Genomic DNA, 23,437 nt, shown 5'->3' with positions numbered 1-23,437 from the left:
CCACTAAATTGGCAGGGAGGACCCGTGTTTGATCCCCTGCAACAACAATCGAGAGGGGAGAGGAACCTAACAGCCCAAAACTGATCCTCAAATCCGGATTAGCCCAAAGGGTGAACCGGATAGAACACCAAAAAAAAATTGATCGAGCAACTCAATGCATATATGACACAAAGCCCTAGAAAAAAGCCTAATCGTCATCTCTAATCTCTACATTGCTCATCTGTTAGTCACTGGCTACCGACTCGACGCTGCAATTCATCACTAGTCATGGATTTTTATGATTGAAATTAATTTTTTTTTAAATCATTACCAATTGTATTAGAGAATATAATACAATAAATTTTGTTTTATAATTGCTCATAATATTTGCAAGTTTTCTTATTGATATATGGTCTGTGCTGTGCATAATCATTCTATGTGGATCCTTCAGGTTTGCTTTAATTTCTCAATTGGGTTATGATTTGACAGAGGTTTTAATGAGAGATCATGGAACAATAAAAACTAAGAAAACGTGAGACAAATAAAATAAAAGGGGTTAATTGGTTTATTTAATTATTTACCTATATATATAATTTAATAATACGTGCATAACATATTTCAAAAAAAAAAAAATAAAAAAAAAATAATACGTACATAACATTTATACTGTAATACATATCCTAAGATGAATAGGAATAGGATTATAGAAATAGGGGGAAAATGACATGTTTGCCATTAATAAAAGAATAAAATAATAATTTTAATAAGGGCAGTTTTGTAAAATTTGTTATTTATATTTTCTATATATTCCCACCTATGTTACTTGGACTCGGATGAAGTGTCCAATTAGACACGGGTGTCCAAGTATCGGACTCGCCCATTTTCTTGAAAAATATTGTGTTTTTAGTTAAAAATAAAATGTCCAAGTGTCGGTGTCGGTGTCCAACACGAGTCGTGTCAACACGGACACGTGAGGTAAATGAAAGAGTCCGAGTAACATAGATTCCCACCCTCTCCTCACTTTTCTCTCTCCTCACTTTTAATCCCAAACTCTCATTCACATAATCGTGCATAATTTCTCTCTCCCCACTTTCCCTCTGCAAATTTTTTTTCTCTCTCCTCACTTTCCCTCTGCAATTTTTTTTTTTTTTTTTTTTTTTACTGGAAAAATCAGGAGCAATGTTTTTCCACATTATACTCGAGAGAAATATGCAGCTTCACCCCCGCCACTTTGGCGCGCGCCTTCGTGATAAACTAGTGTCCAAGCTCATGAAAGATGTTGAGGGTACTTGCAGGTTTTTCTCTAAATCAAATCCTAATTTTTTCGATTCAACTTCTATCTATGTAATTTCTCACTTAGATTGAAATTAATTGAATTGGGTTTTCTGGGTTTCTTCCAATTTTCGATTTTTTACAGTGGGCGCCATGGATTTGTGGTGGCAATCATGGGAATTGAGCATGTTGGCAAGGGTTTAATTAGGGATGGAACTGGGTTTGTTACTTTCCCTGTTAAGTATAAATGTGTTGTTTTTCGCCCTTTTAAGGGTGAGATTCTTGAAGCTGTTGTTACTATGGTTAATAAGGTATTAAACCCATCTAAACCCTTTGTTAATTTGAATCTTTGTTGATTAATTCTGCTTATTAAAGCGATTTTTGTGATTGTTGTTTGAAAATTTGCAGATGGGTTTCTTTGCTGAGGCTGGTCCTGTTCAGGTTTTTGTGTCTAATCATGTGAGTTTTCTTTGAGTTTGTAAAAAAAAAAAAAAAACCTTCTATATCCAATGCCAAGTCTGTGAACAGAATTTGCTTTTTAAGGTTGATTATTTCGATGTGACGGAGTAATCGGACTTTTAATTATCATAAACTTGGCTGTTCTGATAATTTCCATTATGATCTTTAATTGTTGTTATTGCCTTTTTTGTTTTGACATTTGTGTGCTTTGTGGTATATGAACTTCACTGTAGCACTGGCTACGGTATCGTTTGAATAGGCTTAAAACACTTTGTTGTCTTTGTCATAGATAATGCCATAGGGGTTACAACACTTACAAGTAATTGAACCATCTCAACCCATTAGAAGTTTGAAGTTGTAACTCCACATCTTTAGAGCTCCTGATTTTACTGCAGTTTGTGTTCTTAACTGGTGTTTATAATTTGTGGATATTGTTTGTATCACTTCTTGGCTACTTTAGCTAATCCTGCCCCTCATCAAGAATCATTAAGAATTTTATAATGTAATGCCCCCTCAAACACCCCTCTAGAAACTCTAAACAGAGTGTATAAGTGAACTAATATTCAAACTCATTTGAAAATAGGAGACAAAACAAATTAAAACACTTAAGAAACCAGCCATTTTGGACCTTAATCATGTTCCATGATGATTTATCCACAGGGATATGCAGTTGATGCATATAAGCTGTGACATGTGTCTTTTATTTATGTTGAATGGCCTATAGTTCTTTTAATCCTCCTGCATCTCGAAATTACTTCATAAATTAAACTAATAAAAAAAACCTATGGCAGCCTTAAATAAACACTGTCTAGTTGAAACTTTATTGAGTTTCTTTCTATATTCTGTAAGTAGATATTCATCGGTGAAGTTAAAAAAAATTTAGGCTCCTGCTCTAATCTGCAATAGGATTGGTGCTACAAAGCTGAACACGAGTTAGGCTTCCTCTTCCAATTTGGTTCCAAATATATATGAACATATCAGCTTGGTGCCCAGATTTCCTAAACAAGTAGATGTTGTCAAAAATTTTGGTTTTCCTTATTTCTTAACTGTTGTTGCTGGCTTGCTGTTGGAATTTATCTTGTTTTATTTTTATGTTTTTTAATTTTTGTAAGTAGCATAAAATTGTTCTTTCTGTCCTTAATTGACCTCACAATCACAATTCGACAATTTCTAAGTGGATTTTGCTGAGGCTGGTCCTGTTGAGGTCTTTGTGTCTAATCATGTGAGTTTTCTTTTAGTTTGTAGTGATTTTTCATGTCAAGTATTTGGTGATATGGTAATGTGCTTGTAGTATCTTCAATTTTTTGTCATAATAGTATATTTGCATTGATTTGATCTTTATTTTATTGTCGTAATGAATTATACGAAGTAGTTTGGTTTGAGGTTTTTATGATTTGAATGTATCTTTTAATTGTATGTAGCTGATACCGGATGATATGGAGTTCCAATCTGCTGATACACCAAATTATACCACATCAGATGGATCAGTATGTTCTCTTAAGATCCCAAGATGCTTAATTGCTGTTGTTGGTAATTGTTTGTCTCATCATTGTGCAGAACTTGACCCAGTATGACTGATTTTGGCAGGTTAAGATTCAGAAAGACACTGAAGTACGGTTGAAGATTATTGGAACTCGAGTTGATGCCACAGAAATTGTATGCCTACCTTCTCCTTTCGCACAAAATTGCATTATGCAGTTGCTATCCTGACTCTCCACTTACTAATATATCTGAAGCTCAGTTTTTCCTCTTATGCCCTAGTTTTCTTAGGGTTCATTCTACATTCACATGCTCCACATGAAGTACACGTTGCATCTAAGTGCTCATGTGTCGTCCAGTTTGAGATTTTCTTCTAAGTTTTCGTGTGATGTGGTAGGTCAAATAGTCATGTGAGTATGAGATTGAGGGTTGGACTACTTTGAGGTAGATTGAAAGATGTAGGATTTTGAGTGAGAATCACCATTGCTCATGATGTTGGCAATTGGAATGCAAGTAGAAATTTTTTGAAAGTGGTAAATTATGCGTTAATATCCAAGTGTGTGCTTTTTAATCTTATATGACAACATATTCCTGTCCTTAATTTGAGTAAACATGTAATTATGCCACACTAGTAGCACTCCCTACATTTCATATCTAGTGTCACACTAATTGGCTATCTAAGCTTAATCTCTAAAAACATTAGTGACTGTTATGGAGTGGAGGGATTTGATCCAACAAATTTGCTAGGTTTGTCTGTAGCTTTTGTTTTTTTGGCTCCAATTGTAAGCGTTCTGTTTTTGATATTTTGCAGTTCTGCATTGGTACAATCAAAGATGATTTTCTGGGCGTGATTAGTGATCCTGGCGCTACATCATAGAAGGAAATTCAAGCTGTCTTTTAGCTTTTGAATCTAGTTTTGGAATATAAACGCTCCAAGCTAACCATATTAATACTCTTTGTATGAACCAGGAAATTCTGGTCCTGGATTGTAGTGTCATACGAACTGCATTACTAATTCGTCTATTAAAGTTTAATCAAACAAGTTGTTGGATATTTAAACATTTGTCTTTAACTAATTGAGGTGAAATGTCTCTAAAGCTTTATATGATTAAAGGTAATTAGGACATTTCACTGCACGTTAATTATCTTGTTAATGAGGCAAAAATACTTTCTTTGACAAATATTCAAAAGATGTCTAAATGTGTAGTAGTAATGTGTGTCCTAAAGTCGTAACAGTACTACACAAATCCAAAAGAGGGGGACACTTCATTAGAGACTCCCTAAACTAGGAGAAAACTTCATTGACTCATTGTACTTGTATACAATAGATCGGTTACTCAAATATGTAAGCTCAGCTCTTATGTTGTACTTTAGAATTTTAAACTTCAATTTTGTAATTTTTTTTTACCTTTTTCCGTCGGTAAATAATAATTGCTGAGATGTTTACCATGATCCTTAAAACCCTCCAAGAGTCCAATTGGGTCGGTGGGACCATCCCATATGGCCTTAAACGACTTTTCACAACTTGAAGTGATTTCGTAAACTGAAGCCTACCACGGACGTATGACAACATATAATGATCATATGTGGTTTCAAACGGAATTATATGAGCCCGAGATGTATCCCTTAGGGTCTTAAGGCTTTTCGCCACAGGCCCCTAAACCTCAAAATTTCCTTAAAAAGCGTGGATTATAGCTTTCAATTATGTAATTTTTTTGACCTTTTTCCTCTCGGAAATAAAAATTGCCGAGATGTTTACCATGGTCCCTAATATCCTTCGGGAGTCAAATTGGGTCGGTGGAATCATCCAATATGCCCTTAAATGGTCATTTTACCTGTTCACAATTTGCAGTGATTTCGTAAAATCAAGCCTACCACGGACGTTTATGACAACATATAATGATCATATCTGGATTCAAACGGCATTATATAACCCCGAGATGTATCCTTTAGGGTTTCAATGCTTTTCCCCAACAGGGGGCCCCGAAACCTCAAAATTTCCTAAAAAAAGCGTGAATTATAGCCTTCAATTTTGTAATTTTTTTTACCTTTTTTCGCCCGAAAATAAAAATTGTCGAGATGTTTACCATGGTCCCTAATATCCTCCGAGAGTCAAATTAGGTCGTTGGAACCGTCCAATATGCATTTAAACGGTCATTTTACCCGTTTACAACTTGAAATGATTTCGTAAACTCAAGCGTATCACGTACGTTTATGACAACATATAATGATCATATATGGTTTCAAACGGCATTATATGACACCGAGATATATTACTTAGAGTCTCAACACTTTTCGCCACCGGACCCCAAAACCTCAAAATTCCTCAAAAACCGTGGATTATAGCCTTCAATTTTGTATTTTTTAACCTTTTTTCGCCCGGAAATAAAAATTGCCGAGATGTTTACCATGATCCCTAATATCCTCCAGGAGTCAAATTGGGTCGGTAGAACAGTCCAATATGCCCTTAAACGGACATTTTAACCGTTCACAACTTGTAATGATTTCGTAAACTCAAGCCTACACGGACGTTTATGACAATAAATAATGATCATATATGCTTTCAAACGGCATTATATGACCCCGATGTGTATCCCTTAGAGTCTCAAGGATTTTCGCCACCGGACCCCAAAACCTCAAAATTTCCTAAAACAACGTGGATTATAGCCTTCAATATTGTAATTTTTTAATCTTTTTTTTTCGCCCGGAAATAAAAATTGTTGAGAAGCTTACCATGGTCCCTAATACCCTCCAAGAGTCCAATTGGGTCGGTGGAACCATCCAATATGCCCTTAAACGGTCATTCTACCCGTTCGCAACTTGCACCGATTTTATAAACTCAAGCCTACCACGGACGTTTATGGCAACATATAATGATCATATATGGATTCAAATGGCATTATATGACCCCGAGATGCATCCCTTAGGGTCTCAAGGCTTTTCGCCATAGGCCCCTAAACCTCAAAATTTCCTTAAAAAGCATGGATTATAGCCTTCAATTTTGTAATTTTTTGACCTTTTTTCACCCGGTAATAAAAAATTACCAAGATGCTTACCATGGTATCTAATAGCCTCCGGGAGACCAATTAGGTCGGTGGAACCATCCAATATGTCCTTAAACGGTCATTTTACCCGTTTACAACTTGCAATAATTTCGTAAACTCAAGCCTACCACGGACGTTTATGACAAACTATACTGATTATATGTGGTTTCAAAAGGCATTATATGACCCTGAGATGTATCCCTTAAGGTCTCAAGGTTGTTCGCCACCGGGCCCCGAAACCTCAAATTTTCCTAAAAAGCGTGGATTATAACCTTCAATTTTGTAATTTTTTGACATTTTTTAGCCCGGAAATAAAAATTGCCGAGATGTTTACCTTGGTCCCTTATATCCTCCGAGAGTCAAATTGGGTCGGTGGAACCATCCAATATGCCCTTAAAAGGTCATTTTACCTGTTCACAACTTGCAATGATTTCGTAAACTCAAGCCTACCACATACGTTTATGACAACATATAATGATCATATATTGTTTCAAACAACATTATTTGACCTAGAGATTTATACTTAAGGGTCTCAGCACGTTTTACCACCGGGCTTCGAAACCTCAAAAAGCATGGATTATTATAACCTTCAATTTTGTAATTTTTTGCCTATTTTTCATCTGGAAATAAAAATTCCCGAGATGTTAATTATGGTATCTAATACTCTCCAGGAGTCCAATTAGGCCAGTGGAACTGTCCAATATGCCCTTAAACAGTCATTTTACCCGTCCACAACTTGTAGTGATTTCGTAAACTCAAGTCTACCACGGACGTTTATGACAACATATGATGATCATATATGGTTTCAAATGACATTATATGACCACGAGATGTACCCTTAGTGGTCTCATGGATTTTCGCAACCGGGCTCCGAAACCTTAAAATTTCATCAAAAAGCCTGGATTATAGCCTTCGATTTTGTAGTTTTTTTTACCTTTTTTCGCCCGAAAATCAAATAGCCGAGATGTTTAACATGGTTCCTAATACCCTCCGGGAGTCCAGTTGGGTCGTTGGAACCATCCAATATGCCCTTAAGCGGTCATTTTACCCGTTCACAACTTATAGTGATTTCGTAAACTCAAGCCTATTACGAACGTTTATGACAACATATTATGATCGTATATGGTTTCAAACGGCATTATATGACACCGAGATATATCCCCTAGGATCTCAACACTTTTCTCCACCGGGCCTTGAAACATCAAAATTTCCTCAAATAGTGTGTATTATAGCCTTTGATTTTGTAATTTTTTGACCTTTTTTCGTCCGGAAAAAAAAAAATTGTCGAGATGTTTACCATGGACCCTAATACCCTTTGGGAGTCCAATTGGGTCGTTGGAATCGTCCAATATTTCCTGAAACGGTCATTTTACCCGTTCGCAACTTGCACCGATTTCGTAAACTCAAGCCTACCACGGACGTTTATGACAACATATGATGATCATATATGGTTTCAAACGACATTATATCACCACAAGATGTACCCTTAGGGGTTTCAAGGATTTTCGCAACCGGGCTCCGAAACCTTAAAATTTCATCAAAAAGCGTGGATAACCTTCGATTTTGTAATTATTTGACCTTTTTCGCCCGAAAATCAAAATTGTCGAGATGTTTACCATGGTCCCTAATACCCTCCGAGAGTCCATTTGGGTCGTTGGAACCATCCAATATGCCCTTAAACGGTTATTTTACCCGTTCACAACTTGAAGTGATTTCGTAAACTCAAGCCTACTACGGACGTTTATGACAACATATAATGATCATATATGGTTTCAAACGGCATTATATGACTCCGAGATATATCCCCTAGGGTCTCAACACTTTTCGCCACCGGGCCTTGAAACATCAAAATTTCCTCAAATAGCGTGTATTATAGCCTTTGATTTTGTAATTATTTAACCTTTTTTCGTCCGGAAATGAAAATTGTCGAGATGTTTACCATGGTCCCTAATACCCTTTGGGAGTCCAATTGGGTCGGTGGAACCGTCCAATATGTCCTGAAACGGTCATTTTACCCGTTCGCAACTTGCACCGATTTCGTAAGCTCAAGCCTACCACGGACGTTTATGACAACATATGATGATCATATATGGTTTCAAACGACATTATATGACCCCCATATGTACCCTTAGGGGTCTCAAGTCTTTTCGCAACCGGGCTCTGAAACCTTAAAATTTCATCAAAAAGCGTGGATTATAGCCTTCGATTTTGTAATTTTTTGACCTTTTTTCGCCCGAAAATAAATATTACCGAGATGTTTACCATGGTCCCTAATACCCTCCGGGTGTCGAATTGGGTCGGTGGAACCGTCCAATATGCTTTTAAACGGTCATTTTACCCGTTCACAACTTTCATTGATTTCGTAAACTCAAGCCTACCACGTACGTTTATGACAACATATTATGGTTTCAAGCGGCATTATTTGACCCTGAGATATATCCCCTAGGGTCTCAACACTTTTTGCCACCGGACTCCGAAATCCTAAAATTTCCTCAAAAAGTGTGTGTTATAGGTAGAGCTGTCAAAAACTGACCCGACCCGAGAACCCGCCCTTAATGGACAAAAATCTGAACTCAGCCTGTACTTGAACAATGGAGTGAAACTAGTGACCTGTAACCTGACCTGATCCAGACCTGATCTTAACTGAAAGCCCATTTGATCCAATACTTTAGGACCTGAACCCGAACCTGCCTTCGACCTGATAGTAACCGTCAACCGATTTAATCCGGTTCGAAAACAATCCGAACCTGAACTAGTTCCCGACCCAATTAAAACATGAACCCGAGTCATGGAAGGTTTAATTAAATTTTATATACCTTTTATTCAGCTTATATACTGGTATAATTCTGTACAATCCGATTTAATAAAATCTTTTGTCCAGCTTATATAACTTTTGTTCTCTATTACTCGTATATAGGTTTAATAAAATCTTGATGATGCTTGATCAAATTATGGAAGGCGTAATTATATAGTTCAACTTGACCACATCGATATTTATTAGAATTGAACTTGAACCAGAACCCGACTCAATACTAACCCAAACCCAAATGTACCATCTTTTTAACCCATCCAAACCCAACTCAGCACAACCCGAACCTCAAATTGAACCCGATCTGATTTTAACTCGAATTGAACCCAACCTATATCCGAAAAGGTGAACGACCCGTTATAACTTGAACTGAAATTGACCCAACCTGAATCTGATCTGAAACTAGATTGACCCGACATAACCTGATCTTGATTTAACCCGAGACCTAATTTGACCCGACCTAAACCCGACTTGAATTCCCGAATTGACAGCTCTAGTTTCGTATGATTTGGCTCCTTCGAAGTTCAAACAACGAGAGAAAGGCTTACTTATATCTGTGGCACCAAACAATTGAGCTTTTTAACCATACTAATCAAAATTATACTGAAGAAGAAACCAAATTTAATCATCAACCCAGAAAAAAAATCAAATCTTTTCAATGTGATGTGGGTACTTAATTCTCCCCAAATCATCAAACCACCATTCTCTCTCTTACCAATCAAACACAGAACATCTTCCAAACAACCCATCACCACCGTCGTTTTCTGCTCTTCCGCCGCCGGCGCCGCCGCTGAAACTGCCAACAAGAACCCCACAATTCAGTCATTATGCAAGAAAGGCAATCTCAAACAAGCCCTTCATCTTCTTTCTTCAGAATCCAAACCAACCCAACAAACTTACGAGCTCTTAATCCTCTCTTGTGCCCTCCAAAAGTCTTTTCCTGACGCTTTTGCTGTTCATCGCAACATTGTTGATAATGGGTTTGATCAAGATCCCTTTTTGGCTACTAAATTGATTGATATGTACTCGGAATTGGACTGTATTGATTATGCACGCCAAGTGTTTGATAAAATTCCTAGGAGAACTATTTATGTTTGGAATGCTATTTTGCGTGCTCTTACATTGGCTGGTTATGGGGTTGATGCGTTGGGTCTTTACAGGGAGATGAATAGGATTGGTATGCCTTGTGATAGGTTTACTCATACTTATGCAATTAAGGCTTGTGTTGTGTCTGAATCAATTACTACTTCGTTGTTGGAGAAAGGGAAGGAGATTCATGGCCGGATTTTGCGACATGGGTATGAAACCCATGTGCATATTATGACAACTTTGCTAGATATGTATGCTAAGTTTGGGAATGTGTCGTATGCTAGCTATATTTTCGATGGGATGCCTGATAAAAATGTCGTGTCGTGGAGTGCTATGATTGCTTGTTATGCTAAAAATGAAAGGCCATTGGAGGCACTGAATCTTTTTCATGAGATGGTGTATGAGATTAGTGATTTGTCGCCTAATTCGGTGACTATGGTTAATGTACTTCAAGCCTGTGCTGCTCTTGCAGCTTTGGAACAAGGCAGGATGATGCACTGTTATATATTGAGAAGAAATCTTGATTCCATATTGCCAGTTACTAGCGCCCTCATGACTATGTATTCAAGATGTGGGAAACTCGAGGTTACACAAAAGATTTTTGACCAGATGGATAAGAGGGATGTTGTTTCTTGGAATACGTTGATTTCTAGTTATGGAATTCATGGTTTTGGCATGAAGGCTGTTCGCGTTTTTGAGGAAATGCTTAGTAGGGGAATTAAACCCAGTGCCATCTCTTTTGTGAGTGTATTAGGAGCTTGTAGTCATGCAGGGCTTGCTGATATGGGAAAAAGGTTATTTGATTCAATGACCGAGCAGCATGGGATTTCTCCTAGTGTAGAGCACTATGCATGCCTGGTAGATCTATTAGGCCGTGCCAATCGAATAAAAGAAGCAGCTAAAGTTATAGAAGAGATGAAAATTAAGCCAGGACCAAAAGTTTGGGGTTCTCTCCTTGGCTCATGTAAGATTCACGGTAATGTCGAGCTTGCAGAGAGAGCAAGCACTCAACTTTTTAAACTCGAACCTGCCAATGCTGGAAATTATGTGCTGTTGGCTGATATTTATGCAGAAGCTGGAATGTGGTATGAAGTGAAGAGAGTGAAGCAGCTTCTAGAAGCCCAGGGACTGCAGAAGGTTTTTGGTCGAAGTTGGATTGAAGTGAGAAGGAAGATCTACTCGTTCATGTCAGTTGATGAACTTAACCCCCAGATTGAGCTGATTCATGCTCTTTTGGCTGAGTTTTCTGAGGAGATGAAGCAGCAGGGATATACCCCACGGACCGAACTTGTTCTCTATGACCTTGAAGAGAAGTTGAAAGAACGGATTCTCCTGGGACACAGTGAAAAACTAGCTGTTGGCTTTGGACTCATAAATACTAGAAAGGGAGAAACCATAAGGATCACTAAGAACCTAAGGTTATGTGAAGATTGTCATACTATGACCAAGTTTATCTCCAGATTTACCGGCAGGGAGATTATGGTTAGGGATGTTAATCGCATTCATCATTTTCGTGATGGTGTTTGCTCCTGTGGCGATTACTGGTAGTTTCATGTAAAATTTATGCTGATTCTTTATACCTTAACAACATAAAGAAATCTCAGTTGGATCTAGATGATTTTATATGTTGTACAGTGACCACAAGAAAATAAACAAATTATACGTAGTAGGTTTTTTTTTTTTTTTTCACAGTTCCTTTGCAGTTGCATCATTTTTTTTTTATTCGGTAGATCGCTGTTGCGTCATTTATCAGTCTTATTGAATCTCGACTGTTTTCAGGACAATGAGCTAAGTAGTTTATGTGCCCAATGAACCTTTGTCAAAGTAATATTATTTTTATTATGCTTCATTTGGTGTTTGGGATTTATACTTGTACTGCATGAATCAAAATATCCCTCAACGTTGTGCATCAAAGCTAGCACGGCTACTCAGGTGTAAGGGGGCTCAGAACATAACTTGGCGATATGAGGGGAGGAGGGACAACTATTGTTTCAGATGTTGAAGAGTTGATCTCAATTTGCAACAAGCCAAAAAGTGATTAATCAAAACAATAGATTCTTTTCTTCAAGTTTCTATGGTAAGGACTCTAAGGAGTATAACACAACATTGTAGTCCTGGGAAAGAATACACCAAAAACAAAAAACACAAACTCAATATAAGTATCATATCTACTTTTCTGGTCAATTGTACATTGTCTCTGTGATATCAAGTATAACACATCAAAAATAAGTATTCCCAGATCATTTCGCCAGGAGTACTCCGTCATGCTTCACCTTCATCAAATTGCTCTCAATATTTCGCAGCACTGGTTTGTAGCTGAAACATTTTAACCAATCCACATCACATGTCAAATTTAGATAATTTACAGCATATACTCCACATCCAGAAATTAGGAACAGTATTTTAAAGAGGAAGACTTACAGGCGTGCAAGACCCGTATATGCCCGTGAGGTTTGTTGCAGCTGCAAAGAAAGTTGCATGACCTCTGCAGACAAACTCTCTGCTCTGCTTTGCTCCCTGAGCAGTTGACCCTGAATGCAGTATTGCAGATACAAATCAAATTCGACAGGTTTAAGATGCAATAACAGATTGAAAGTTTATTTTGACTAAACTTACGACTCATAATTACTAATCAAACTCCCTGAAGCTGAATTAATAGTCAAAGTATAATTTTGAGATGTTTGGAAAAAGTGGTAACCTTACGCAAAAGGGTGCTGGTTTATGCCTGATTGAATCTCTTAATATTACCATTTACCACCCACCCACCCCACCCCCACTAAATTTAATTGGTAAAAAGGGAAGTATATGGATATATATAATTATTTTACTCATAAAGGTCTTTCTGTAAATCAATGTCATATCCTTCTGAGGGAGTGAGGGGTATAGGACGGACTAGGAACAATGTGACCAATTTCTGATAGAGGGAGTACCAAAAAAAACAAGCTGAGAAAGAACGTCTGCAAGTTTTTATGGCACACCAGAAGAAAGCCATGCATTCTATCTCTGAATGCCAAAAACTTACCTTGAGTTTCAGTATATCATTTGTATCAGGTGATTCAGTATCACTTTTCCCATAATTGTTTGTCCCCGGAGAGCCGTTAGTCAACTGCACCCCATTTGACGACATAGTATTGATTTGTTCTGTTCTCAGCTTATCTAGCATCCCTCGTAGCTCTTCATTTTGCTTGAGACATTCTTTGACCTGTATTATTACAAAATTAGGCGAGTTCTGTTTTGTGATTAAAACAACTATATATACTGTAGAAATGAAACCCTTATCACCTTATGTAGGTCAGGTTTTCTATTACGGAATTATGGAAACCTGAAAAGTCAGGGATCATTTCTTCTTTAAATAGCCAACAAGTTCTTCCCATATACGTATTTTGAAAGTCCCAAAATGGCCCTATCTTTTTCTAGTCTCTTCACTAAATCCTAATTAACTCTGATACCTTCTCGATATATTCATTATTGTAAAAACAGTGCAAATAACTTCAAATTTCTTGATATTAGTTTCACTTACTTTCCTTGTTTCTTGATTCCTTGAAAATTGTGTTTCCATGTTTTTTCTATTTCTACGTTTCAATAAATCTTGTTTCTGATTCCTCACAACATACTAATGTTTACAAAATTGTTTCAGATACCAAAACAAAAAAAAAGTTCATCATGAAATGACATAGATGCACAACTTTAGTCTCTATGTCTATTAAGGGATTCAAATCTTACATTTGTGCACTAGAGACTTTTCAAAACCCTGAAAGTAAAGGTCTTAGTTTATAATAACCTGAGATTAAGACATCACCAGGGGATATCTGACAGGACGAATAATAGGGAGGATTTGAAGCGCAGATAGCTATCTAGAATACACATACAATGTATCAGATTAATACCTTAGTGAACAACAGTATAGACAAACTTCAAGCAACTTAAATCACCTGATTCTCCCAGTGTGAGGCGATACCCACAGCCTCTTGATAAGCTGATGTCAGACTTGAATTTTCCTCAAAGAGCTTCTCTATCTCTGAAGATTGAGAATCGATCTGCCAAAAACACAGTCTAACTTGAGCAAAGGGAAAGGAACAAATATTGCATTTAGGAAAAAAGGAGTAGGGGTAAGAAAAGAGTTTATGTTATAGATTTCACTAAGAAGAGATAATTAATGAAGCAAAGGAGGTTACCTCTACCAGAAGCTTCTGCCTCCCACCTTCTAATCTCTCAACCATTATTGCCATATCATGCAACTGGCCCTCCAACTTCTCCTTGTCTTGCTGCAAGATATCAAAAATAATATTAAATTGTGAAATTAGGAGACAAGCGGCATTGGAAAGACCACATTCAACTAAAAGGTAGTTCATAGAAGCAAGATTAGGAGACAAACGGCATCAGAAGACCACAGTCAATTAGAAGGTAGTTCATAGAAGCAAAGAAAAAGAAGTTTCAGATATTTGTAGGCTGTAAAATAATGGCACATACATGACTTTTTCAGATCCCAAGTGTCAATCTCAATCCAAGTCATACTATTAGATAAATCGATTTAATTACACAAAATTGGAATCAAATGTCAAGACTTAACAAATTTTTGCATACCAAATTGGTTTTTTAGATTCTTTTCAGTTATCCGGCCTTGTAAAAGAATGTCAAAGCTCGAAATAAATAGCTTATAAAGAAAAATGAAAATCAAGGTACAGCAACCATGGCTTCCTTGAAACAACTCAATACAAGGGAGAAAATAATTTAGAATCAATATCAATATGGAGGATTGGGCTGACCTGGGTAAATGCTTTCGATGATGATTTTTCGGCAACATCTTCTGGAACACATACAAAAAAGACTATTAAGGAAGCAAGTCCACTAGTTGATGTCAAAAATAATTAATGAAAGCCAGTATACAGGTATCCTAAAGCTTAGTAGATACAAAACCATTCCCTATAACCATTGCAAGATGAAAGAAAGGCACCCAGTGCTATACTCCTAAGCCATAACTTCCGCATCTTCTTATTATATATAATAAAAAAGACAATGTGGTACTGTATCATGTAATGTGTACAAAAAAAAAGTTAAGTTTCTAAGGATTACCTGATATTTGTCTTTCCAGTTCTGCAAGCTTCAATTCCAAGTCCTGCTTGTCTGACATAAGAGCAGAAACCCTAACTTGCTCTTCTTCTAATCTTTGTTGCTCTTGATGCCTAAGTTTTGACTCTCTCTGCAACAAGATTCATCATAAGAGAACTCAAAGATAACAGTGAATTGTTAACATGCTTTTTGAAACAAGCACTCACTTCTAACTCTAACTTTAGGTTAGCTAACTCCTTTTCCAAAGAATGCATGTGATCTGGTGGGTTTCTCATAGAAGCCATGTTACTAGCAGAATCATTGAATGCTTGTCGCTGAATGGAATTAAGTTCTGCTCTTAGAGCAGCTGCATCCTCTTCAGCCTATTGCAAAACAATGGTTAAGAGGGAGAATATCATACATTTTATTTTATTAGAACAGAGAAAATGAGGATAAATAAAAAACACTCAGCATACTCGATATTGTTCTTCTTCAGCCTCCTTGAAACGCTTTTTCAATGTCCGAACTTGTGCTGAGAGATCCTCCTACACTAAAAAATACCAGATTCCTTAGGTATAAGGTTACAAAACCATGACTTAAATAGCATCTAGATAACACAGTTAATTTCCATTTAAATGTCCATACCCGTGCAACAACTGCTGCATCTTTCTCCATCGCAACATCCCTGAGTGCTTTCCTCAAAGAAGGTACTGTATTTTGCTCCTGCATTCCAACGAGAAAATCAGTACAGCCCATCTATCAAAAAGCCCTTTCCATACAGATCTGTTCTTATCCAAACAAAGCCAATAAAACCAATAGTGTGGCATAATTCTAATATGTCTACCAGATCACTAAGACGCTTCTGCAATGATTCACACTCCACTTCTTTTTCCTGAAGCTGCATAGAGAAAACAAAATTGTAATTTCAGAAGTAAATCATCAACATCCAGAGAAGTAGCCCAAGACTTTAACACAATTGCAATAAGGTTAACTTAAAAACCTTGGAGCTCAGTCTGTAGTTCTCGTCTTCAAACTCAGAATTCTTCTTTTGCAAATCCTTCAACTGTGATACTAAACTCCCAATATCATTCTGTACAACACGTTAACAATCAACAACCAACAACATAATCAGCATCAACATCTAAATCTGAAACTAAGGAATATAACCCCTAAAAAAAAAGGAGCAAATTCACCCAAAAAATTGAAACTTCCTGCACTACTCTTGCAAACCCTTCAGCTGCACTACTAGTTATCCACTACGAATCACGTTCCATACAACACATCAACAATTCTAACACAATGCATCTTATGTAAACTTGATTCTGGGAAATATAACCACTCCATAAAAGGGGGGGGGGGGGTTCATTATATAAAAGCACAAAGATTAAAACTTTAGGGCAATGTATCATACAACTATACAAGAAATCTACAATCAGTTACTGTATCACAAATTGCGCTCAAATTCCACTGAAAAATGGGATTATATTTTATAAAACTTAATGCACATTGCATAATTATCTAGCATAATTTCCAGTATTAGAATATGAGCCGGAATTGAAGATATATACCTCGGAAAACCTGGAAACACTATCAGATTTTTTGATCCCACCATTATCTGCAAATGAATTCAGAAAAATTCCAAACTCAATAATTCTTATAATCAATAAATATTAAAAAAAAAAAAAAAAATCAAGAAAACAATAACAATTATTACCAGGTGGGTTAGAAGAAGTACTAAGATCTGATCCAGAAGACACTTTTTTCATCCTCTCAGCAGCTCTTTTCTGCCGAATTTCTTCCAACTAAATTTAATTCAAAAATAAGAAAGATCAAATCTTTTTCAGATAATTGAGTGAAATTAATCTAATTAATGAAAGAATATACAAGAAGAAATAAAAATTGATATTTTTTTTTTTGTTGAATTACCGTTCTTCGACCAAGAGAAGCATGGTGGTGCTGCGCGTTCATGGCGTTTTGAGGAGAGAGAATTTGGCCGGCGAGTGTATCGCCGATGAAGGTGACGGAGTTTATTTATTTTACTGATTTTGAGAAATTTGGTTCGAATTTGGAATTGAATTTTTAATGGAATTTTTGGTGGTTATCTTTGATAAATGAGATTGGTTTAAGATTCCATAATTAATCTCTTGGAAGTACACAAAGTGTCTGGGTGGTGTAGTCGGTTATCACGCTAGTCTCACACACTAGAGGTCCCCGGTTCGAACCCGGGCTCAGACAATTTTTTTTTCATTCTAGTGACAACGGCCTTAATTTAGTCGGTTATCACGCATATCATATAGGGGTGCTTATCGAGCGAGTCGATCACGAGCTGAGGGGTGCTCGACTCAACTCGAAAACTTTTTACTTGTGCTCGCTAAAGTTTCGAGCAAATAAAACCTGCTCGACTCGTGCTCGTTAAAGTTTCGAGTCGAGTCGAGTAGAGTAGCTCACGATCAGCTCGTTAAAATTTTGATCCTTCTATTATTATATGCCTTTGTTTATTTTTTTGTTCAATTTATATTGTTTCTTTATTATATAGATATTATTAAACATTTACTCTTTTTTTTTATGATATATATTAAGACTTAATAAGTGTCAAATTTGTTTAAAGATAGTAACTTTGTTTGCAAATTCTATATTAATATTATATTATCGAGTTGCTCACGAGCTTATCAAGTCGAGTTAGAGCTTGTTCAACTCATGCTCGTTAACATCTCGAGTTGAGTCGAATTCGAGTCGAGTTAACTCAAGTCGAGTTTTGACCGAGCGTAAACTCGAGTCGAGTACGAGTTGCTCGCGAGCTGCCCAACTCAATCAGCACCCCTAGCTATATGCCTATATACATGAGAGTTTTAATCTTCCTATGTACTGAGTATTTGAGTAAGACCGTAAACTAAACATCCACTTTGTAAAAAAAACGAACCCTTTAAAAAAAAAAAATCTTCTTTCTCATCTCTACCGCTATTTCTCTCTCCTCAAACAAACAAAACCCTAATTTTATTTTCTATCTTCACCCTAATTTTCTCTCTCTTCAAATAACAAAGATGCAGCAGACCAAGCTTCGATGGGGCGAGGTAGACGAAGACGAAGATCTGGATTTCTTGCTGTTACCTCCAAAGCAAGTAATTGGTCCAGATGATAATGGCGTAAAAAAGGTGATTGAGTATAAATTTAACGACGAAGGTAACAAGGTTAAGGTTACCACCACAACTAGGGTGCGTAAGCTTGCTAAAGCTCATCTTAGCAAGAAGGCAATTGAACGTCGTTCTTGGCCTAAATTTGGTGATGCTGTTCATGAAGAAGTCGGCGCTCGTCTTACTATGGTTTCTACTGAAGAAATCGGCCTTGAACGACCTGCTCCTCCTGGTTCGCTTCGATTTCGCTTTCTTTTGCTTTTGTTTCTATTTCTGTTTTTAAATTTGATCTTTGTTGCAATTGATCAATTGTTGTATGATTTTGATGTTGTTGATATTTTAGGGTTGTTGAATCTGGCTGTGTTATTTATGTTTGATTTTTAATGGATTTACTCGTGAATTTGTTTTGTTTGAGTGATTTTTGTCAATTGAGGTTAATTGAAAGAAATTGAAGGCTTACCTGATTTCTCGAGGATATTTGTGGAATTTTGGGGGAATTGTAGATGGATAGGGTTCTGGATTTATCGAGATATGAAAATTTTGAGGTGCCAAGAACAGTAAACTAGGCTTTTTAATCATTAGGCTTGTATTTTGAATTAGCAATATGATTAATTTACATGTTTTAAAGGTTGCTGGTGGAAATTAGCTGCTCAAGGTTGTAAAGTTTGGGTTTTTATGAATTTGGTGATTCCTGAAGTAATTTAAAACTATTCTGATGGATGAACTTGTAGGTGATTGTGATTGGGATTGAGGTTAGTATTTGTGGGAGAGTGGATGGAATACTGAATGTGAAATAGGTTTATTGTAATGGTTTTGATGATTTTCATTAGCGGTGATTTATTGTAATGGTTTTGATGATTTTTATTATTGGTCAGAAGGGTCCGTTGTTTTTTTTTAACAGAGTTTGTCAAAAAAAAAAAAGTGAGTTGAGATGGCTTAGTTTGGGTGGAAGGGAGGTTTGGAGTTAAAAATAACTTGGTGCATGCTGAATATTATTTTATTTGTTGATGGATGATTATGTGAATTATCGGGAGTTTTCTGAATAACAAATGTGATATAATAATAGGTAGGAGAATAAGATCAGTGGTTTTATGGTATCAGGGTAGGGCTGGGATGATAGTAACTACGAAGTATAATATACTAGAAGTTTCACTCCTTATGTTACTCCTTGCTAATTAAGTCATAGATTTGGTTGGATGTAACAAGTAGGATTGGTGGCTACTTTGTTGATGTAGACTAGATTGGTGCTGCAAACAATTTTATTACTGTGGCGTATGGGGTCTTCAATACATTAGAATAACATTTTGAACCATAAGAATAATTTCAAGATTGGAATTTGTTGTTATATGGCTTATTAGTAGTTTATCGGGTTGACTGAATCTTCGAGACTTGTTTATGAATAGATGAACTTGCATATAGATCTTTATGTTTTCTGTGTTTGTTTCTCTTGTTATTGTTGTCTTCACTTTATTAATATACTAATGCCCTTTTTATATATATATATATATATTTTAATTACTCTATTTTCACTGTTACTAGTTGTAGTATTAATGCTAATATAGTTGTAGCATTATGATAGGTGTTACTTGTATAATTAGACCTGTACACTGAGCCACTGCTAGAAAAAGAATCATATACAACAGATACTGAGATAATTATACCTAACAGGCTGACCCATAGCAGTTTGCTAATGACAGTTTGCAATGATACTGCACAGTCTTCTCTGAAATCTGGTGGTCATATGTTTAAATATGTTACAAACTTTAAAACTTTAAAGCTAAAAAAATAGATGTTGGGTCTTTAGCTGCAAATACTTCTGTTTGGTAGGTAATTAGGTATATTCTTTGCTTATTCATGTTTGGTCTGATTTTTTTAGCTCAGTTAATAATCCCTAATGAAACGTTGCACATAAAAACTGATAGTTGGACATAAAAGTATTAATATTGGGAATGGGTCTGATGGGAAAAGTTGAATGTAGCCTTGGGGTTTGAGTTTCTAGGATTTTTGCCTTCATTAGTTAGCAGAAAGGAATGTGATGCTGAGATAAAGGTCCCCATTGGACATTCCTTGTACTTCTGAATGTGATCGACTAAACTTTGCTCATGTCTCTGGAAACGAGGGGGTGTGTTTTCTTGCTGTTAATTACTCAATGTCTTTTTTCCTTCACTTTTTTTGTGAGAAAATTGTTTAGTGTAATGATACCTTCTAAACTTGTTTCTGATTATGTGGAGTATTGAATTGGTGGATTCCTGTTAAATAACTAGACAGTTGATTGGTTAGGTCCAAAATGTTTCTAGGAATTTCTGCCATAAAAAGATTTTGTGTTAGATCAGTGTCTATGGTATTGATTTAGTTCTTGAATTGTTTGTTTGTGAATTGCAATTAGTTTCCTTCTGTTTGTTTTCCTGTCTTTGTACTAAATATTGTTATCACTGATCAGAGCTCTTGGTGCAAGGTTGTCTTTTTATTTTGCACAATTATAGCTCTTGTACTGATTTTTCATAACCCCCTGTTTAAGCAAGCTCTTTAACATTTGTTTTCTTGACAGGGGCCAATAAAGAAGAAACAAAAGCTGCATCTGATAACCCATTCGGCAAAGGTGCTGTCCTCATGCTTTGTAGGACCTGTGGTAAGAGAGGTGACCACTGGACTTCAAGGTGTCCTTACAAGGATCTTGCACAACCTCCTGAAACCTTCGTTGATAAGCCTCCCACAGATGGACCGGCAGCTGCTTCTACAACTGGCTCCAAGGGAGCATATGTTCCTCCAAGTTTGAGAGCAGGTGCTGAGAGAACTGTCACTGACATGAGGCGCCGAAATGAAGAGAACTCTGTTCGTGTTACCAATCTCTCTGAGGATACCAGGGAGGCTGATCTCCATGAGCTCTTCAGGACATTTGGTCAGATCACCAGAGTTTATGTTGCGATCGACCAGAAGACTGGGTTGAGCAGAGGATTTGGGTTCGTGAACTTTGCGAACCGAGAAGATGCTGAGCGGGCCATCAATAAGCTCAATGGATATGGTTATGATAATCTCATTCTTCGAGTTGAATGGGCTACTCCAAGGGCAAACTAGAATATGACAATGGGTTTTTTTTTCCTCCTGTGACCAATCAATTTTTGATATTCCTGTTTTACAATCGGACTAGGCTGATAAATCTTTATGCTCTCTGAGATGATTTCAACATATTAGTTTGATATGTTTGAGATGATTTTAATTTGAAGTTTAATTATTTAATCTTCTAAGGTAAATTGAATCAAGAAGGGAATAGGTAAATATGAGTGCAGAAGTGGAGATAGTCTGGATCACTTCATGTGTTGTTTCTGAAGCTACATTTGATAAGAAGTTCGCTTTTGCAACCAAATTCAACCAATCTACGGAGTACTTTATATTACTGCACTAGAATGCAATTGTGTGACCTTGCTAATGTTTCCTAGTTGCACCATTTCGGCATTTCCTTTATGATGATATTATGGTAGTAGTTGACACTATTTCTTTATTGACTATGATTTTAGCTATATAATTCAAGTATAATAAAGCAACTCCCATAAACCATTACTTTTTTTTATCAGAAATCCATTAACCATTAGAAAAACACATAATGGAGTAAATACATATCTTATATATCTCATTCTTTCAAAAAACATGTCTTACTCTTTTCACCTTATTTTATCTGTCCCATTTGTTTATTTTTTATATTACCTCGATTAAATGTTAAAAAGTTGAACGTAACGGAGGTAGTACATCGTAATAATTTATTTTCGTAGTGCACATGGACCACCTAAAATTGTTAGATTTCCACTATTTGAGTACCCCAAGAGACATTTGGCGAAGCAGCTAGTCTGTCTTTGGTGTATGAATTGCACGAGTACATGTACTGATGTACATACATGGTCAAACCCCAAATTAATATTCCTGCAACATGGATGCTGGAATTTAACAAGTGACAAATAATGTAACCTTTTGCACGTGAGTACGTGACCTCAAAATCATACTTCATTAATTTTTTTTTTTTTAAAAAAAATTATGTATCATCGCATTAAAAATTAGAAAAAGATTGCATTTTTTGTGTCTAATAAAGTTTTAATAGTAGTCCACGGCATCACCCAGGGCATAAACGTTGTTTTCGTAAGGAGAAACTCCATGATAGTAATTTATGATTGAGGAAAGCCACTCATAATTTTGAGGCCCACATCTCCATTATTTCATGACTGACGTTTTAAGCATTTTGACCATTCATTTGTTAGCCATTTATAGATAATAACTATGACTAGTAAATTACCGAGGATAATGAATTTAATTTACAATTATTGTGACAAATCCATGTAATTGATAATTAGTTCTCTAATATAGTAAATGCGGAGTATTTTACATCGAAATAAGTACTTATAGAGTTATAGTAAATAGCTAGTTAAATTAAAATTAAATATCATCATGAACATGTTCGCCATTCACCAAAGAAAATAAAAGTAACATGAACATTGAACAAGTTCATTTACTAAATATTACTTTGTAATTTTGTATATTCTTACTTACAAAATATCACTATAGTATATATTTAAATAAAGTTAGCTAGAAAGGAATTAGTTCTCTAAAGACGTCTTAAAAAATTTGTAGGTGACACCCTTAAGATAGAAAGTGACCTCGAATAAGTTTACACCATACAAATATTTACAAACTTTTTTTCTTATAAACACGCAATTACTTTATATTTTTGGAGCTGGATTGAGAAGCAGTATTTCATGGTGGTTGATGTTGAAGCTCTCCAAGACAGCTTTATGAAACCTATAATTTTCATTTCATAATAAATGATGTTTAGACTTCTTATTTATTTAATGATGTAGTTTGGTCTTTATTATACATGGAGAAAATGAAAACCACTTATTATTTGGCCTATTTACAATCTTGATAAGCTGTCCAAATAACATTAAAGATTGAAATCCCTAAACATACCCTACGATATTCAAAGTAAATCAATTGTATGAGTTGTATCGTTCCATTTTATCAGATGTCTAAAACAATAACGCGAAAGCCGTTTTCAACACCTTTTAACATCATAACATAATATCAACATCATTATCACTTGAAATTAATAACCTAATAATTGCTCTATAGTAAAAAATTTC

General features: G+C 36.1%; 3 protein-coding genes, 1 non-coding gene and 1 pseudogene across 5 annotated transcripts; 4 read left to right on the top strand and 1 right to left on the bottom strand.

Annotated features, from left to right (window-relative positions):
• The first annotated feature begins 1,023 nt into the window (after nucleotides 1–1,023).
• Nucleotides 1,024–4,248, top strand: LOC145620562 (DNA-directed RNA polymerase II subunit RPB7). The gene is made up of 6 exons (XM_081675259.1): nucleotides 1,024–1,274; nucleotides 1,397–1,562; nucleotides 1,660–1,710; nucleotides 3,132–3,197; nucleotides 3,298–3,366; nucleotides 4,001–4,248. Exons 1-6 carry the CDS (start codon nucleotides 1,159–1,161, stop codon nucleotides 4,064–4,066), a joined length of 534 nt encoding a protein of 177 aa, XP_081531385.1. The 5' UTR covers nucleotides 1,024–1,158; the 3' UTR covers nucleotides 4,067–4,248.
• A 5,356-nt stretch (nucleotides 4,249–9,604) lies between these two features.
• LOC145624592 (pentatricopeptide repeat-containing protein CRR2, chloroplastic pseudogene) lies at nucleotides 9,605–12,016 on the top strand (annotated as a pseudogene).
• A 150-nt stretch (nucleotides 12,017–12,166) lies between these two features.
• Nucleotides 12,167–17,268, bottom strand: LOC145624593 (uncharacterized). Of its 2 annotated transcripts, XM_081677647.1 has the most exons (15): nucleotides 17,107–17,264; nucleotides 16,895–16,982; nucleotides 16,749–16,795; nucleotides 16,181–16,270; nucleotides 16,025–16,078; nucleotides 15,826–15,903; nucleotides 15,657–15,725; nucleotides 15,408–15,563; nucleotides 15,205–15,331; nucleotides 14,898–14,938; nucleotides 14,307–14,396; nucleotides 14,064–14,168; nucleotides 13,154–13,333; nucleotides 12,553–12,662; nucleotides 12,167–12,447 (listed from the first exon to the last, which is right to left on the bottom strand). In XM_081677647.1, the coding sequence occupies exons 1-15, from the start codon at nucleotides 17,146–17,148 to the stop codon at nucleotides 12,372–12,374; spliced, it is 1,353 nt and encodes a 450-aa protein (XP_081533773.1). In that variant the 5' UTR covers nucleotides 17,149–17,264; the 3' UTR covers nucleotides 12,167–12,371. The 2 variants fall into 2 exon arrangements, with proteins under 2 accessions (XP_081533773.1, XP_081533774.1); XM_081677648.1 differs by lacking the exons at nucleotides 12,167–12,447; nucleotides 12,553–12,662; nucleotides 13,154–13,333 and adding an exon at nucleotides 13,417–13,985 and having other exon boundaries at nucleotides 17,107–17,268.
• Nucleotides 17,269–17,341: 73 nt separating this feature from the next.
• Nucleotides 17,342–17,415, top strand: TRNAV-CAC (transfer RNA valine (anticodon CAC)). The gene has a single exon. It is a non-coding gene; the product is annotated as a tRNA-Val (tRNA).
• A 658-nt stretch (nucleotides 17,416–18,073) lies between these two features.
• LOC145624591 (uncharacterized) lies at nucleotides 18,074–21,548 on the top strand. Its single transcript, XM_081677646.1, has 2 exons — nucleotides 18,074–18,543; nucleotides 20,860–21,548. Exons 1-2 carry the CDS (start codon nucleotides 18,222–18,224, stop codon nucleotides 21,384–21,386), a joined length of 849 nt encoding a protein of 282 aa, XP_081533772.1. The 5' UTR covers nucleotides 18,074–18,221; the 3' UTR covers nucleotides 21,387–21,548.
• Nucleotides 21,549–23,437: the final 1,889 nt, after the last annotated feature.

This window comes from Chenopodium album, chromosome 3 (genome assembly GCF_948465745.1).
Source record: "Chenopodium album chromosome 3, dcCheAlbu1.1, whole genome shotgun sequence".
Lineage (NCBI taxonomy): Eukaryota > Viridiplantae > Streptophyta > Magnoliopsida > Caryophyllales > Amaranthaceae > Chenopodium > Chenopodium album.
This window is presented reverse-complemented; position numbering and strand designations above follow the sequence as displayed.

Excerpts from the sequence above, each read along its gene's own strand:
- LOC145620562 (XM_081675259.1), top strand. The coding sequence starts at position 1,159 with ATGTTTTTCCACATTATACTCGAGAGAAATATGCAGCTTCACCCCCGC. Across the intron at positions 1,563-1,659 it reads TTGTTACTATGGTTAATAAG|ATGGGTTTCTTTGCTGAGGC; the intron begins GTATTAAACCCA and ends GAAAATTTGCAG. Across the intron at positions 3,198-3,297 it reads ATACCACATCAGATGGATCA|GTTAAGATTCAGAAAGACAC; the intron begins GTATGTTCTCTT and ends TGATTTTGGCAG.
- LOC145624591 (XM_081677646.1), top strand. The coding sequence starts at position 18,222 with ATGCAGCAGACCAAGCTTCGATGGGGCGAGGTAGACGAAGACGAAGAT. Across the intron at positions 18,544-20,859 it reads TGAACGACCTGCTCCTCCTG|GGGCCAATAAAGAAGAAACA; the intron begins GTTCGCTTCGAT and ends TTTTCTTGACAG.
- LOC145624593 (XM_081677647.1), bottom strand. The coding sequence starts at position 17,148 with ATGAACGCGCAGCACCACCATGCTTCTCTTGGTCGAAGAACG. Across the intron at positions 16,983-17,106 it reads CTTCTCTTGGTCGAAGAACG|TTGGAAGAAATTCGGCAGAA; the intron begins GTAATTCAACAA and ends AATTAAATTTAG. Across the intron at positions 16,079-16,180 it reads ACTACAGACTGAGCTCCAAG|CTTCAGGAAAAAGAAGTGGA; the intron begins GTTTTTAAGTTA and ends TTCTCTATGCAG.